This window comes from Rhopalosiphum padi, chromosome 2 (genome assembly GCF_020882245.1).
Source record: "Rhopalosiphum padi isolate XX-2018 chromosome 2, ASM2088224v1, whole genome shotgun sequence".
Classification (NCBI taxonomy): domain Eukaryota; kingdom Metazoa; phylum Arthropoda; class Insecta; order Hemiptera; family Aphididae; genus Rhopalosiphum; species Rhopalosiphum padi.
The window spans coordinates 64,989,654-65,009,391 of record NC_083598.1 but is presented as its reverse complement, the minus strand read 5'-3'; the positions used below and the strand labels follow the sequence as shown (position 1 = coordinate 65,009,391).

Here is a 19,738-nt window from a genome sequence, read left to right as displayed (position 1 = left end):
CGAGTAGGCTTTGTCTTCGTTGAGGGCTGAGAGCAGGTTATTTTGGCTAAATCTAAGAAATTTCTACCTAAGTATATATATTTTTATGTAATGTGTTAGTTTTTTTATGGGACTTTTGCTTTTTATGCCTACGCAGGAAACAAATAAAGATACGCGGGTAATAAGTATTCAAATGCAAATATAGTTATAAACACTCTGTAGGTACGTGTACATAAGTATGTACACCGTATACACCGCACATAATAATAATAATAATAATAATAATATTATTAATACTCCTATACTTTAAACACACTTCACTGTAAGTACACGACCCTTTCGCGGTTGCAGCTACAACATTGGATATTACGCATTCTAATCGCGTAACGTTACGTAGTCGTTGTCGTCGGCTGTCGTATCACGCACGAGGGGGGAAATCGCCATTGTTTTACCTGTGCTACGGCGTGACGCCGTGATGAGATTCCTTAATGACTGCTGCGCCGAGCGCGGTCGTCTGTCCGACGCAGAGTCCCTCAATCGCATACATATTTATACCTATAGTATTATATATAACATATCATTATGTTCCTTTGTTGATCCGAAAACACTTTGTTGCACCTACGTCGTGTATATAATGCAGGTATATAAATATCAATATAATAGGTACCTATGTTTATATTATAATTTATATTATATTGTGTTTAACCTTACAGCACATTATGCATTATATTATTATATTTATATACCTACTTATACAGGAGCCACATATGTACTTTCGCCATATATACTATATACTATTTCGCTGATCGCGACATTTAAAACGCTGAAATAGATATAAGCCTTGCAAAATTATATAAGGTATAGGAACTATACGATTTTAAATTTTAAAAATATTGAATATTTGAAAACAAGCAGTAATTTTTTGTTTTATTCTTTTAAATATAGGTATAGTCGTAGTGAATTTTAATACTAAAATAAAATGTTCTAATATATATATATAGAATATACAAAACCATAATATAAATATTTTTTAGATTGGGAACTCTGCAATGATTACGTAGTACCTAGGTATTCCAAAATTCAAACAAATCGTGTTACAATAAATTTTAGTTTTTAAAATGTATAAGTACTTTAGAACATTTTGTGAGGTTGACATATTTTCAAAAATTGTATAAATAACCAGACATAAATAAGTTCAAAAATATTGAAAAACATATAATTTGAATCTCATTTATAGATTGATACCATAAATATATGCAAATGATAAAACTATATTATATTATATAAAAGTATAAGCAAGTTATCGTATATGCGTAACCAATGAAATACTGAATACATAATAGAGGTACGTTGACATCTTTTTACTACTTCTAACCATCACGCTTAGAATATATATAATTATAAATATTAAATAGTATACCTACATATAAACGGTATAGATAATAGGTTAATTAGTTTTATTTAATTAAAGTGTAACGAACCATTTACATTTTCGTTTACAACGAATAGACTCGATAAGTAGGTACAGTAGACATAATTATATATATTATTGTATATATATAATACAGTTTACATAAAACCGTACGCCGCATCAAGAGCCACCAGGTTTGAAGGTGCCAAAAATAAAAAAATATAATAAATAAATAAATATCATCTTACGACAGATTTATTGTCTCTCGGGTATTCTTCGTCGACTATTCGTAGATACTACGTTGTTTTTTAAAAACACAGGTGGTCAGAATAAATAGCGACAAATCAAAATTAGGAGCGGGCGTTGAAGTCTCCCGCTATTCAGCCACATAATATTATAATAATAAATAATATAGTTATTTATTTATTTTATGTTTATATGTTATACAGGAATGTGTTCTCAATTACGTGAATTTACAATGTACAAATTAAAATTTCATATTCTTATTTTTGTTTTTCTAGCTTTTATAACTGTGTGAGAGTTTTTACCACCACACTTGGCATTTTTCCCGATCTCAAATTATATAATATCTTCGATTGCTCACTTTTTAAACTCTTTCCTAGTCCTTTTCAACCACATCCAACCACTTGTTTCTTAAACGTCCTCAGATTTTACATTTCAAATTAAAAAATATTACCTACATGTAATAAATGTAACGTTTTTTTTTATTTCTACAACATTTTATAATTTATACTTGTCGAAATCATCATAAGCGAATTTACTGTAAGAATAATAATTTATGTTTATGAATCGTTTGACGGAAGTAATCACCATTTGATAGCGCTACCTAAACATAAAACTTACAAAGTTATCTTATATCTATTATTTGTTAACAATAGAAATTAGAAATATAAAAGAGTTATATTGATTAGTATTATATATATTATTATTGTCATAAAAATTATATTATACGTAAGCGCACATTTTATTGTTATTGCATGTAAATGGACTAAGAGAGGGCCAAGGCCCGAGGATGTCTTCTTTCGTCAAATGAAATGACTTTAATAAAAGAAAATTATAATTATTAATACATAATATGTAACAAAATATCTTATAATTTCTTAAATATAAGTAAGTTTACGTAAATATACATTATATAATTATAATATATAATATATGAAATATGAATGCTCATCGTATGTTATTCGTAAACCATACATCTTTTCGTTGTCCTATTGGCGTGTAATTATTATAGCGATTAATGTAATTATTAGTACATTATTTTTGTAAACAAAAAAATACTATTGAACGATGACTGACATCAATAAACAATATTTTGGGATTTATAAGAAGCAAAATTATTGTAAAAATATCTGTATAATACTCATGACGTATACTTAAGCTGCAGTGTGCAGTAATACGATATTATAATATTTCTACGTAGGTAGGCATGGTATGGTATAAGTATAAATGATTAGAATAATATTAACTATATAGGCATATAATATAATAACCACCAGCCGGTCTCACCGATGATGCCCGAAAAAACCGGTCACGTGTCGAAACGGAACGATTTCCAAACAACACCCACGGGCTTGCTGCCTGCCCCCGCGGTCAGTCACAAGTAACATCTTCACGGCGGATTATTCGCCGCCGGCGCGCGACCGGAGTTTTCGATGTTTATCAATCCGGCGAATTCGCGACCTGTCACGGTTACTCATTGCGTCATTCGTGTACATCCTGTGCCGATTGCACAAACCCCCCTCAACACCACACCAACACTATTGAGTATAAAAAAATAATATGTATTGGTACACAATGGACGTAAGCTGCACAATTATGTGTATTATACCGCGAGTATACATAGTACTGTAGTGCAGAGAGTATATTATAATATTATAACATAATATATTATTGTAGTTTTGCTTTCTAACCTCAAACGGATATATACCTATGGCAACGCATATGCGCGTATACACGCGACTATAGAACGTCAAAGGTTTCCGCGTCCGCGTCGTGTTGGATAATGATGATGATGAGTATACCTACATATATTATCTACTATATAGGTACATACTTTACACATATCACGCACGTAGAGAATGATAATTGGTCGGGTACGTAATAATATAGGTATACGCAGGCCTGTCCAGAAATATTTAGTGGCCCGAAGCTGCAGAATCATGCAAGCGGACCCTTATTTTTTTATAAATATTTTATTTCAGGATTTCAAATCTGTATACACACTTTTTACAAAAATGTGCTTCCGGTACTCGGTAGCTCTTATTATTGTTACCTTTATTCAGGTAATAAGTCTTTTTTTGTCAAATTAAGTAAAAAAAATTAGAATTGAAATTTTTGCTCGTGATTTTTTGTATTATTAAATACCTAATGATTATTAATGAATCATCATGATTTTTTGTTAATTTTTGAATTAATTTAGTTTTTAAAACTTGGTGGTTTGTAGAGTTTATTTTGGCTTTACTAAACAGATTACCCCAATAATATTTTAGTTGTTTAACATCAGCTTTGAATGACTAAAATACCTAATGCCTTCAGCATTATATATATTATATAGAGAGAATATCAGAAATCTTAGATATTTTTACTTGATGATAATATGTGAAATCTTTTATCTTTGCAATTCATAATGCTCCATTTATAATATCTCATATAAACATATAATATTATATAAACAATATAGTGTTATTTTTATATATTTTTTAAATTTATGCACCCCGTACGAATGTTAAAATTGTGACGGATTGAGGATTTTTGATTAGATAAGGAGAAATGTTTTTGCAGGCTTTAATCGCCTTAAAGCGTATAGGACCCCTTGATTAATTGGTAATCGGGAGTCTGTGGTCAATTTTGACCCAGTAACCTCCTCTTCCCCTCTGAACCGATCTAAGTATCACATAGGTACAGCCGGTACAGGTTAATGTTATATTCTCTATTAGTCTATTACTACACGAGTAGGTATACACTATACATAGTATATGTATCATATTATCGGCATTGCATGTATTGTAAAGGACGATTTTGTTATTTTCTACGTCAGTCCATCGACACGGTTTCGGTTATTACTCCCCCTCTTTTATAGAATATTATTATTCAACCGATTACACCGCGGAGTGCCGTAATCTCCTAATCGATATTTCAATTTTTATTGCATTTCTTACTCTTATTATTAGTAGTATTGCGTCAATGTACCTATATAGACACTTGATTATCATTGAGTCTGTCAAATTCATCGGTACGTCTTTTACCATGCATGCTATTTATTTATAAATTGGTATTTTATTAATTTTATAATGATTTGATTTTAATATAAGTATAGGTAGTATTTATTTTTATTTAATTTTTTTTTATCAAAGTTTGGTTATATGATGAATACATATTACGAGTGCTACGCATCATACTATTACTTTTACTTTAATTAGCTTAGTTTATGATATGTTTAGAGTGTTTTACTACTTATTAGTTATTACATATTTAAACTAGTTATAATATACTTTATAACCGGTTATAAAATAACGTATTCATTCACAACTAAAATATTGAAATTTCGAATCATAGTAATGACATAAAACGATTAAATATTCATTTATTATTACATGATTAGTTATGTTATAAAACAGTCAGGTATAACCAAGGAAGTATACAAATGAATGTATAATATGTTAGTACCTATATGTTATTGTTGCCTGTTGGTTTTTACTTGTTGGCAATATTAATGATAAAATTATTATTGATTACCTTTGCGCGTGACTATACTGATAATTGGGTAATGGTATTATGAAGGAGTTTCAACAATTTTTGTGGTTTTAATTTAGTGTTTCAATCATTAGTTGGGGTTTTCCTTTTATCGTTGTAAGTCACGTTCACGGGAAAAAAAATTGTTGGCTCGATAATTTGCCGAATCTAACATAAAACTATACAATACGGGTATATACTTTGTATACCTACATTATGCATGTATATTTATCTAATAGCTGGTGCGTACATATGGTAGTATATAATATGTATATACTATTTATGCAAATATATTATTATATCCAATTTTAGCACGGAGTTGCACAAACGCAAAATCGAATTTTTTTTTATATTATATGATTAGTATGATTGACCAATTTGCAGCTTACTCCGTAACCGTGTTTCCCGCAGTTTAAAGGTGCAGTTGCAAGTCATAACATATAATATAAAGTCAACGTACTCGATGATAGCTGATTTATCATATGTTATGTATAGACTGTATAGTGTATAGCACAGGAAGAATCATATAGTAAATTCGTACCTAACTTATTATTCTTATAGTACGTTAGTACGTATAATATTACCAAATACGAACAACTAACCGTGTACCAATATCATATTATATATACAGTGTTACTATATTTATATATTATACTGTTATAACGACTCATCACAATGTAGATAAAATATATTTTATTCAATTTTATTCAACTTTAATTATAATAAGCCGGAAGAAATTTGTTTATCCGCAGGCCCAGTCATATATGTTATAATACGGTAGGTAAATCGTGTACATCATGTCCTGTACGCGCACCTATATCTTTGTTTTGGTCGTCGTTAATTATCATTCAAATAATAAGTTAGGTAGGTATAATATTATAATATCGTTTGCTGGTTATAGTCATAATGTGTTTGTATTATTATTTATATTCATGTGGATGTGATGCATTGTTCATTGATTGAAAACATAAATTATGATACGGTGACGAGGTATGGGGACCCATTACCCATTACTCGATAATACGGTAACAACTAACAATGCTTACATCACACCTACAGTATATTATTGAAGCGCGTGAAACCAAATATTAATCAATCGATCTATTGTCGGGTAGACAATAATGTGATGTAGGTATATAATATATGTGTACAATATACATAATATGCATCTGCTGTATACCTTCTGTGCATAGATAATTCTTACGTTGTTCATATTATACCTACACATCGGTTTATTGTTGTTATTGTATCGTACACGCACACTATAGAATCAGACGACAATCACGCGTATATCGATGCCATATATACCTAGCCTGAGACAACAACCCGACGCTAATCTAATAAATCGCAGTGTTGCGCATGATCTACCGTAGCTGCTGCAGGTACACAAGACTTTATAATTTCAATTTTTTTCTTGGGTACTTGTATAGCAATAACGGATCGCGTATTTCACGCAGTCGTCCGTTATATTTTGAATTTACGTAATGTCTCACCGTTATTACGACGCTAATGTGCGAGTTTACACCGACAATTAATTCTATGCAGTCATTCTCTTCTGCTGATTATATTTCCGGTAGTCATCATCAAATACAATATATTATTTCGGAGTTGAGACTTTCGCTGTATGATGGCGTGTACAGTGTGTTGTTGTGTGTGGGCATCGTTACTGAAATTGCCGTGTTAATATTGTTATAATGTCTGTGTAACTATACTTACTATAATTATACTCGAATTTAATGTCTGACAAAGTAATATTGCTTTTCGACATCTAACACAGTTACCCGTGTTCCACAATAATACATTTCAAACAAAGTGCATAAATGCCTAGTAGCATTTTAGAGTGTAAAATCAATTTATTTTAAATAGTCGTGAGTGATACAGTGATAGCTGCAGATGTATTAAACGAACAACATCATTAGTCTGGAATTAAAATTCAAGGTTTTTGAGCATTGCGACGCATAATATAGCAACCAAAGTGGATGCGTTCCTAGAATGTTTTGTAATAACTAATAACTAATAAGACGTATTTATTTACCTAGAAAAAGAAAACTTGTACAAAACGTAAGTATCATAATATTAATATCATGTCGACGATTTCAGTGCGATACATATAATAATAATATGTATCGTAATGACGATATACGAATGATAATCATATACGCAGTCGGTCGTAAGCCAACGTGGTTCTGCACGTTTTGCCCGGGAACCGAATTCTAGCAATTAGAAAACAATAACAAGACTTATACGCGTATATCTACGAGTTTAATTTCTCCGAAAATAATAATTGAATTACTTATAAATTTTTGCGAGAAACAAAAAAAGTCCCGCGTGAGAATCGACGTAAATAAAAAAGATTTTCTCCGCATTTACCCGTTTCCCCCACACGCACGCGTGCACACGTATAGACGTGATATTATTATATTAGTTGACAAACCAGAGACCTTTCTCCTGCCAACAGTCGCCGGTCATCACGACGACGACGACGATGACGACGACTACTACACGATGGTCGTTCACCTGTGTGCCGCTGCAGATATAATAATACGCACTTCGGCGAACGGCGGCGGCGGCGACTATATCACTAAATCGATTAACCGGCTATTTCACCGGGCCGCGTGTCGTAATCCTCAGCCGGGACGGGGCCGTTTCGATATACCGCGCCGTAGTGGGTATTATATATTATTATTATATTATATTATGGATACGCGCGGCGGCGAGGACGACTACCTCTCTACCTACTGCCACATTATTCATACACGCCGCGGTTGCAGTGTACAGGTGTATCTGATATAATACGCGTCGTTATGCGTGCGCCATACCAGCGAACGAGAGAGAGAGTGATGTGGCGTGTTTTCGGACGCGGCCAAGCCGAGTTCTACGGAGAGCGGTTTTTTTCTCCGCATCTATCACATACAGGATGTAACAAATTGCGCGTGTATTTATCGGAGTTTTTAAAGAGTCTTATTCAAATATATGGCCATAACTTTAAATCCGACCATCACGATGATGATAACTTTTGCCGATATTTTTCCCCGCACATCGCCTCGAGCCGTGTATGTCCGCTGTAGGTACCCACTACGCGAGTAACCCTCACGATATCCAACCAATATTCTAGTTCATCTCAAACCCCCCTCCCCCAACATGAGTAAGAGGTAGGTAGTATATCCATAATCGGCGATGACAGTTATAAATGCTGCAGCCATCGACTTTTTATAACTGCACTAAATGTTTAAATTACCACCGTTGACTTTTCCCACGCTCACGTGAAATGCCGTTTCGTTACTTAAAAGTTAAAACTTAATGGTGATCCTCGAACCTAAATTGACGTCGGTTTCGACGCGTAAAATCCGACCGTCGTCGAAACGCCTGAACTAACCGCTGCAGACGCGTGATACGGTTTAATTATTAACCGGTGCTGTGGTGTCATAAGAATGCCTTTCATACATAACGATTTTTTGTTACAACACTGGCCTCATCCCCACCTGACGTTACTTGGTGTGACTTATATTTTCGGGGATATGTAAAAGGCTAGAGTTAAAAACAAAGATCATTGCTGCATTTTTTGTCACCTGATATATTACGTTTGAGAGAATTTAGGATGAACTGGAGTATCAGTTGAATATTAAGACAGTTACTCGTAGAGGAATAACTTTAGACAACGATTAGGAGGAATAAAAGTACAAATTAATCAAAAATGTTTTCAGATTTATAGTTTTCATAGTAAATCATTTTGAAACTGATATTTATTTCGTTACACCCTGTACCTATTTTTCCTACGACTCGTTTAAAAACAAACACGTGCGGCAGACTCGGACGTGAAATGAATTTATCTCGTTTTGTTTTATTAGTGTTATTTTTTTTCCTAGGTTTCTTCTTTGTTATAAAAACCTACCAATAAACCTTTTTTATCGGACGAGTGTTTTTTTTAATAATTGTCGTGCACTTGTAATTTGGAGGTGTACTATACATTAAACGATTAAACGCATATTACTTGTTAACTATATGGTGCTTACAGGCATGTGTTTTAAAATTAGCGGTAGTCATTATTATGGTTCTTTTATTTATAAACAGTCAACGATGTTGGTGTAAATATTTTATGTTCAACGGAAGTGTAAAGAATATTTGTGCTGTATATAATATATAGAATTATTATTATTATCATTTATCACCGTAAAATGTTTGTTTATTTTCCGTGCGTTTTAATAGTTATACGTCTTAACACTCTTAACCGAGAATACCACCCATGTTAGTATAATAGTATGTTACATTCTTTCTATTATATATTATTTGCATATTATTATGAGTTGTTGGATATAAACTATAGACTGTGTTTAGGTGTTACTTCTACTCGTTTTTAAACATACCTATGTATTTGTAAAATAAAAATAAAACTATATTTGGGTTTAAAATACTACCTATACTTATTATAAAAATATTTATGATTATATTTTATCGTCTTAAGTGAAGCTTATAAGTATTCTAATAATTGTAAATATTATCATATAACTATACACGCAAAAATAATTTAATTGACATAAATGAAGAAAAAAAACAAAAATGTTCAACATGTTAATATTTTTCGACAACTCGATGGTGGTCATCGGTATATTTTAGAATAATATATAGGCATTATATATAGGTACATACTTCTTCTTTATATGTATGGCATTATATTTATAATACCGTTCTACCTTGAAGTACCGACGATAATTATTTGATTCCGCTCGCAGATATCATACAAATAAATACACTGATAGTTGGTGGCTGGTGCATATATTATTATTATTATTTTATAGGTAGACCGTTTAATATGTTATATGTATACTACCTACTGTGGTTGAACTGTTTACCGAAACGCGATTGTATTGAACAACGTATAATATCCGCAATAAATAATAATCTCTCGTTCGTTTATATATTATATAATTATGGTAAATAATTGGAAATGTTATGTGTTTATTAATATAGTTGTTATTATTATTATTAGTTACCACTTTAAAAATATTACGGTGCCTATATATTTTACTTTTTATACATAGATATAGAAAATATTAACGTTATAGCGACATAATAATTTCTAAAATATACCATCATTCATCAATTGCTGGCTTGCGTGTGTCCGTATACACCCTAGATTTAAGAAAAACAAACAGGAGAAAACAAATTGGATCAATAATCTAGTGATTGAGAAATATTAATAGAATTATGTATCGAGTCGTCAACGTCCACCGTACGGTGGTTTTTCGATCGATCGAATTAAATTATTCGTAAAACAAGGTCGGCGTAGCTCCATAACAGACTAGGTATATATATATATATATATATATTATATATATCAGTATACTTAGCACAACAGTCGTATCGATCGGACAAATTGATTGTTAACGGAGACTATACAATACAGTGACGGTGGCACTCAAATTCACCAGACGAATTATTATTCAATGGCGATTACTATCGTAAGAACCGATAAGAGAAAATGAATTGCAAAATCGTCGAAAAATGACAGTCGCGTGTGACAACTAAAAAGTGTGTTGTATGTACTATAAAAATGGTATAGTTTTATCAGACTAAACAAAAAGATTGGAATTTAAACGATGTATTCTAATGAAAAGTACATTAAATAACGAAGACATTAAAAATATATCAACTGTGAATTATGATTCATTAGAAATTAGTATAGAAAATACGTTCCCAAATGTTTGGGAATTATTATTATATTACTGCTACTTATAGTGTCTTCTATATAGTACTTTCTACCTATAAATATAATCGTTATAATTTTATAATTCTGATTTGAGTGATACAGATATTTTGTTTTATAATATTCTGAAAACACTTTTTTTGGTAACTTTGATTAAAAATTTTCTCTACTTAAATTTTTTGAAATTTAAATAGGAATTGTAGTTTTTATAATAATATTGTGTGATTTTTTATATTGTCTGAAAATAAAAATGTAAACAACCTTTAAAATTAAATCATGAACATTATAAAATTAATCGAAATCTTCTTGAAATTTTTTATATGAATGTTATAATTACTTTTAGTGGCTTTAAAATTTAAATTAACAAAATATTGACCTTCACCGAGTTGAGTGAAGCGAGACGAGTGCCCAATGTCCAGTTCTGTAACTTGTTCGTATTCAGTTTAATCAAAGCGGAGCGAGCAATACAATGATGTACTGATTTCTTGTTAGAATATAGCTTAATGAAATTTATTTATATTAATGTTATTGGCAGTCACGACTTTTATACATTTTTTTGTCATCAAATATATGTTTTTATGTAAATTAATTTATTAATTATTTATTATTTATACATGACTATATTATAATGCTATATGTATTTTTCGATTCGGTGTATTCAAGGACATTAATCTAGAGCGTTTCAAATCGATCAATCTATACCTACCAAAATGTTATATTAAAAAATAATTTAAGCAAAGTAAATAGACAATGTTGAAAGTATAAACTAATTTATGTTTAGTCATACACTTCAAAATCAATTAAATACTTATTTTGAATTTAGTTCAATAAATAGCCTGATTGCAATGTGTTATTCCACTTTAAATCAAATATTATTACGAATTTAAATATCGAAAAAAAGGCAATTTAACATTTTAACATACTTTTATATAGCATAATAATAAAAAAAAACAGCTCTTAAAACGTATAAACTGGATTTTATGGAACTTGGTAAGCGTTGTTAAAAAAATTTCAGATTTAATGAATATTCTCTTATATAAAATATTATTCGACACAACTTCTATGATTAAGTTAAATGTATATTATTTATGTACAGTAATACAACTTAAATTAGCCTTATGGTTCTTATATAAGTAATGATTTATATATTATATATTAGGCTTATAATTTTATTACATAATAGAGTGCAGATAAACAGTAATATAGAGCTATTGACGCCGTCTTGTTTCTGTCTTACTCAATTTTTATATGTATATAGTAAATATTTATGTATTGTATATTTTGTATGTTCATTAATTTTGCATGACGTCTTTATGATATATAATATATTATATATGTAGTTACTATGATAGCGTTCACTAATTTATTACTACCAAAACTTTCTAAGTATTCTATTTCTGTTTGTTATAGCGTCCTGCATCCCTTTTTGGAGTTGATATTTACACAACTCTAATGTTTACTTTCAAATTGTAGTAAAAAAGATACAATTCATTGTTGCACAATTTTTGAATATATTTTAATGTATTGTATAAAACTTAATATGTGTTTTAAAATTATAGCATACATGATGAACAATTTACAACTTTGTGTAACGTTATTTCGCATGTCATTCTTTATAAATATAGGTATCTCCGTGCCGTCTATAGTATAAATGCGCAAATCATTAAACGCGTGTTTATCTTGCATAATTTTTATGGAAAGAAAAATAACTAAAGAAATGAAGTTAAACCTATTGTTACTCGTGTGCACCCAACTCGTGAACTATTATCGATATCCGGTTATCTGACGATTTTTTAAAAAAAAAACAAATATAATTTGAAATTATGCAATTGGATTTGAGTGCATTAAAACGTGCAATAACAACAATTGTGCGAAACCATTGACATCTGAATCCAGACGACAATTTCTTTTTGTCGCAATATTTATCCAATTCCAATAGTGCACCTATATAGACAGTTTAATACTATATGCAACGCGACGCACGACATCATGAAACTGATTGTATTCGTAGTGTATATGTGGTAGTAGTTGTTCGGTGTACTCACAACTCACAGGACAGGCAATTAAAAAAAAATGACAAGAAGGAAATCGTTAAAATTGAAATTTACTCACATATACCAAGTCGTTAAAATATTCGATTCTTGACAGCATTTGGCGTCTTCGTGGCGTTACTCCGATTTAAGTATATATATTTATAAGCATTATACGTATATATAAAGTTTTCTTGTCATAAAATTCCGGTTTTTTTTTTTGTTCGTGTATTCACTATTTTGACCTGAAAAGAAGATTACAACCAGTCATACATTTTTTTTAAAGAACCGATGGGTGTAAAGTTTTGTATACTTTCTATATCCGTATGTATAATAATAGTATATTATTAATAATAATAAGAAAAAACAGATCGCGGGAGAAAGTGTTATATGAGGCATAAACCGGTCGCACCCAGTCTCGATTTACGCAAAGCGTCACAGACCTGTTATCATCACAGTTGACCAACTAATACGGTTTCATTTGACCTATACGTTATGCATTCACCTTATGTACATTAAAATTGTTCAAATTGTTGAAGTTCCTCGGTTAATTGCTTTTCAACACGATTACTAGCAGTGACGGCTACGGAAGCTCGTATAGATGATGAGACATTTGAATAGGGCTTGTACCAGGTTTAATGACTCCCGCGTCTGTGTATTTTAAATTTATTTCCATAGACCAAACACATAAAAAATAAAATTATATTGATGATTGATTGAAACGATGGCATCGAAAACGACCATAACTAAAAAATGTTGTTCAGGGCCATACAAAACACAGCACCCCGGCCGTCGCCTGCCTGCTACTTACTATGGTCTATAACTAATTTAACGATTTACAAACCATTAGAATTTTTTTCTCACGCGTACGGATGTTTAATTATTTTTATGTTTAAATGCTAGTTATTTTTGTCACACACATTATAAAATACGTGAGTTGTAAGTATATAGAAAACTAGAGAATAGGGGCACATGCAAATATTGTAATGTATATATTAGTATCATCGCGTTTAACGAGTAATTTATTTCGAATGATTCAAAAATTTTATTTTGAACAGCTATATTAGTTTTAAAATGTGTTTTAATGTCTTCATTATATTACTAAAACACCTACTACTATAGTAATACTCGTATTTTCGATTTTCCGACAAAACTGTATTTTACATTAATTCCAGTATTTGAATTAACGAATAAAAGAAACACTTTATAATATCTATATTATTATGTTTATTAGTAGATCGTAACAGTTATGTGATGATTCATGGCGAATATCGTAACCAATTCATAATCTATATAAAGGACTGCGCTCTATAGACAAATACAGCAATAATTAAAATATATGATAATATTATACTACAGCGGATACAAAACTGTTTTTTCAAATATTTAATTGGTTTTTCAGATGATTTGATGGTGGTGATTCCTACCAGCATGCCGGCTGACGATGGGCGAACCACGACCGACTATCGACGGCAGCGCAACGCAACCTCTAAGCCGGTGGTCGGCGCTCTCAGGAGAACACCGATGCCAACACTTCGCCGAGGAGGAACCGGATTGGTTTCGCTGGACACGCTGCCGGACACCGACGAGACGTCGATGCCCCGGGTTAAGAAGAAGATCAAACACAAACGGACGTGGGATGAACCCGAGGCCCAAGGATCGGAAGTGCGAAACGCCACGTCCAAGAGACCGGACCGAATCAAGACCCGTAGGAGGTTATTAGTACCGTCGTCGAGCACAGCCAGGGCACTTCGAACAGCGGCCGTGTCGTCCCTGCAAGAAGACCCGTACTACGACTTCGGCAAAAAGATCAGAGGCCCACCGCAGCCGTCGTCCCCACAATCCACCGTAGACGGACTCGGCACGCCATCTGACTCAGAGACTAGAACGTCGCTCAGGTTGCCGGTGGTCGTCCAGCAAGTGCTGGACGCCACGCCCCGAACCAGAGCGCTACCACCACCTCCACATAACCGCAACCATAGTACTGCGGCAACGACCAGGCGACCCACGGAGAACTCGGCTGCGTCGGCAGCGGCAGCGGAGTGCCTGTATCCTAGATTCACCAGACGGAACAACAAATCGCGAGCTCGAAGAGACGTGCGGTGCTTGCCGGAATCGGACGTCAGGACCACGAGGATATTGTCGACCGTTGTCACGTCCGTGTCGGTGAAGGGTAGCCCGCAGAAAAGAAACGACTCTACTGCCGAGCCCGATCAACATCCCATCGAGAATCACCGTCTGTATACCAACAGTGGCAGCGACGCGACCGGCGCGTACAATTTCGGGCCGACTACGACGAGTTCGGAACCTGCGATCGCCGTGTCGGCGTACCCGAAATACCTCCGAAACCGGTACCGAAACATTTCGCTGCCCGAATACTTGGAGATCACCAAAGTCAACCAGAGACGGTTGAACGGCACGACTTTGGCTGGAATTGCGTCCATAGCATCCACCACTGCTTCCACCACCACCGTATCAACAACAGCCACCACTCTCACAGTTACGACAGCTTCCGATCTGTCGTCCCCGGATCGTCCAGTCGTCGGCACAACAGAAACGTCGGACGCGTCCACTACCGGCGACCGGTCTTCCACCGACACCTCTCAGCCGCCGCCCACCGACTTGCAAGATTTCATCTACCTGAACAACGGTACGTCGGAAGCACCTGTCGACGATATTGCCACCGACGTCGCCGCCACGATCGCCTCCACAATTGCGGTGGACACTGCCGTCGAAGCCCGCCAGAGGAGGCCGCTGCTACAGCGCAGCAACGTCACCAGACCCTCAACCGAACACGACGTTGGCGTGGTGTACCCGGATGGACTAGCCACTTCCGTTTACTTTTTAACGTTTTTAGCCATCGTGCCGTTGGTGTTGGTGATTGTATTCGCGTTCAAGCTGGCTATGCGGCGAAAAAAGAAGAAGGTGTTCGACAGTTCGGAATATTCGTCCGAATACAATCGCAGCCCGCTAGACTTCAATACGATCACTTCATCGCCAATCACCACCAAACTTCCCAGGGTGCCGCAGCACATCGTATGGGACGCTGAGAAGGCGCCCGTCGTCCCGGTGCCCACGGGCAACAGCCACTGGGAGTTCCCCCGGGAAAAGCTGCGGCTCCAGACCATATTGGGCCAAGGCAATTTTGGCCAAGTGTGGAAGGCCGAGGCGGACGACATTAGCGGACACGAGGGCCTAACCAGGCTGGTTGCCGTGAAAATGGTCAAGGAGGACGCAGCGTCCCGAGAGAGAGAAGATCTGATCAGAGAGCTGAGTATTATGCAACATCTCGGGTCGCATCCGAACGTCGTCACGTTGCTGGGATGCTGTACGGAGAAAGGTATACAATACACAGAATATAATCTTATGAATACGTATATTTTATCTTACTGCATGCTATTGCAAGTGAAAACCACGATATTATAATACTATTATCGTTTCGTGTTTGTTGCAGAACCGTATTTACTGATCATGGAGTACGTTATGTACGGTAAACTATTGGCGTTCCTCAGAGACCGACGGACACGATCGCATTATTTTAATTTTAGCGACTCTACTGCTTCGCTCACGTCTAGAGATTTAACCATGTTTGCCTATTGCGTAGCACGAGGAATGGATTTTCTAGTCTCGAAAAAAGTACGAAATGTGTTATTTTACGCTTATATAAAAATCAAAACGTTTACACCTATCGAATCAAAGCATGTATTAATCGGTGTAAATCCTTATCAATTTGTTATTTGATGTAATATGGAACGTATCTATAATGTATAATTTATACTTGATTTTAAAAGACTATGTCATGTAATTAATAGTTAAAGATTAACTTAAACGATTAAAAATATTTGTAAGTGTAATTCCATAATAAGTTATCTGAAGCTAATTAATTATCTCACCTCTTGGTGAGCTAAACTGAGCTTAATAAAACGTAAATTTTATCAAATAAATAATAAATTACATTTTGTTACAAACCGTTGATTCAGCTTACTTATATATTCATTAAGATTATTAATTGATGATATTGTTATAATAGATAGTACACAGAGACTTGGCCGCGAGAAACGTATTGGTTGACCATAATAAATTATGCAAAATAGCCGATTTTGGTATGTCTCGCAATGTTCGCGACACTAACCAGATTTACGAACAAAGGCATACAAAGGTATGACTCCAAAATCTACTAAGAATAATGTTATAACTGTTTTGTATAAAACCATTGTTTATACTAATATTTTCATTTGCAGGGTGCTTTGCCTATCCGTTGGATGGCTCCGGAGTCGTTGCACTATAGTATATTCACATACAAGACTGACGTGTGGAGTTTTGGTGTACTAATGTGGGAAATTGTCACTCTAGGTAAGTAAAAAGTGACGCTTGTGAGCTTAACTGACTACGATATTTTTTTAAAATTATTGGTGACAACTATTTAAAAAAAAATGATTTCCATAATTTAAAATTAGTTAAAAATAAAAATTATTGATAGATGTGAATGTCTTTTAGGCTTTATTGTTATTACTAATTACAGATAAGATGTCTGATATACTACCAAATTAAATGTTTAAATTTATAAAATATTACATTGATTTTGTATAATAATTTTGGGTAAGACAATTTCATTAAATCGGTTATAATATCACACTTATAATTGCAAAAAAAATAATCTTTTTTATAAAAATTAATATGATAATAATCAATCTATGAGAAAATTATTTTTAAACAGGTTTGATCAAAGTAACTCAGAGTATCAGAGTACTCTCAAAAATCAATTAAAAATGTATTTTTATTACCTAATTAATTTTATGTCCCGAGTTATATTCATACTACGTTACTTAATATAATACTCAATAGTCAATATAAAAATAATGTTTGCTCATTTTTTTTTATATATATTTGTTTGCTCATTAAATTATAAATTCTGTTAATGCGTTTTTTTCAAAAAACATCCATTTTGACCCCTTTTGTGTCGTTTGTCAACGCCACTACCATTTTTAGGGACGTATCTGTGACGTAAGACTATTATTATAAACATATTTTCACATCTTTGATACGCTTTAGGTTCAACCCCTTACTGCACAATGGGTGCACGCGAAGTAATGAGACGTGTGCGTGAAGGCTATAGACTTGACAAACCAGCGCATTGTCGATCCGAATTGTTCAGGGTGATCACCAAGTGTTGGGCGGCCGACCCGTCTAAGCGACCCACGTTCGCCGAGTTGAAACAAGAGCTAGGCGCACTCCTGGAAAACCCAGAATTCGAGGGCAGCTACGTGGACCTGGAGAGCCTCGTCGATGAGTCGGACAGTAACGCCAAGGATAGACAATAATAATATTATAGTATCGTGTACGCATATTAATATGTAGGCCGAAGTGATCTCGCTAGCTGGAACGTTTTTATCGATTTCTTCGCAAAAGAATCACAAAAAAATTACATTATTTTTTTATTTGTTATATGTTTTAACAGTTTTTATTAGATTCCTTTTTGATTTACACGGCATTTAAGTAGTTTTATACTTAGAACAAAAATATTGTAGACACACATGATTATTTTAGTCAGTTTGAATATGATTTATTTTCATTTAATCGTAACTGAAAATATCACGATTAAATACATACTTGTAGTATGTTATTTAAAAACCATAATGTTATTTAAATATGATATTGATATATATATTTTTTTTTACCTAAAAGTAGTGAAATGGAAAAGAACTGATTTGTTTTTGATGCAATATAAATTAATATGATTGTAACTTAATAAACATATATATATATATTATATATTATATATGTATATAATATACTACATAGTATTTATATCAATAGATTTTAGATTTAGTTGTTTATACTTTATGTCAGTTGTAAATGTATAGTAAAATTAAAATGTAACATTATTTTTTGTTTAATGATAAATATAACTATCTTTGATGTGTATTTATTGTTTAATTTGTTTCATCTGCTTCATTTCAATATCAAGTTATTCAAATTAATATTGTAATAATGAGAATTTTATTATTGAAGTACTCAAGTACAGAATTTTGATTTATAGTCAAAATTAGATTTTTTTTTTAAATTACATTTCAAATTCTGATCGAAGTAAGAATTGTATTGGTTTTGCTATGTCAAACAACTCAAACATAATTAGTAATAGCATTTTTTTTAAATGATAAATTTTCAAAATATTTTATCTACTTTGAGCTATTTAAAGACATTTTAAATTTTTGAGAGAAAGTACTAAAACAAAGAACAATAATTAAAAAAGCTCATTTTTCTGTACTGTAGGTATGAGGTAAGACTATAATATATACTCGTATAGTCCCGACCTCGTCATTGAGTAGGTTAAATTCAATTCAATTTTAAATCAATACATGCGTAAAACGATTCTATTAGTCTATAGGTACTAAATATATTTAAATTAATTTTAGTAAATTTATTGACTTATTGTTATAGACGTAACTAGAGCCATTCAATTAAGTGGGCTCAAGCCCATAATTAAAATGTTCAACAGAGAGAATGAGTTATGGTAGTTTTCAATTCATATATTTCATTTTAGGTTGGCTTGAGAGGCTGATGGGTGGGCTAAGCACACCTCAACCTCCCTCAACCCCCCTATTTACGTATATGCTTACTGTACATCTAGCTTGAATTTATTTTTGTAAAAAACATCATTATATTATTAATAATTATTATTTATTATTATTTATAGTTTACTATACATTAATATCATATATATTATTATTATTATTAACTTTACTTCTGGACTTACCGTAAAATAGCCACAGTGTGAATAAGTTCTTTTACTTCATAACATCATTAGTCAGTAGCTTAAACTGAATCTAAATATTTTGAAAATTATATTGTATTTAG

General features: G+C 33.0%; 1 protein-coding gene across 1 annotated transcript in view; it reads left to right on the top strand.

Annotated features, from left to right (window-relative positions):
* The window catches only part of LOC132920302 (ephrin type-A receptor 2-like), a 54,649-nt gene extending 35,844 nt beyond the window's left edge, over window positions 1–18,805 (top strand). The window contains exons 2-6 of the mRNA XM_060982575.1: window positions 14,283–16,220; window positions 16,335–16,516; window positions 16,911–17,039; window positions 17,122–17,233; window positions 17,933–18,805. Of these exons, the coding sequence (XP_060838558.1) occupies window positions 14,283–16,220; window positions 16,335–16,516; window positions 16,911–17,039; window positions 17,122–17,233; window positions 17,933–18,201 (2,630 nt within the window). The 3' untranslated portion in view covers window positions 18,202–18,805. The remainder of the gene's footprint in view (window positions 1–14,282; window positions 16,221–16,334; window positions 16,517–16,910; window positions 17,040–17,121; window positions 17,234–17,932) is intronic.
* Window positions 18,806–19,738: the final 933 nt, after the last annotated feature.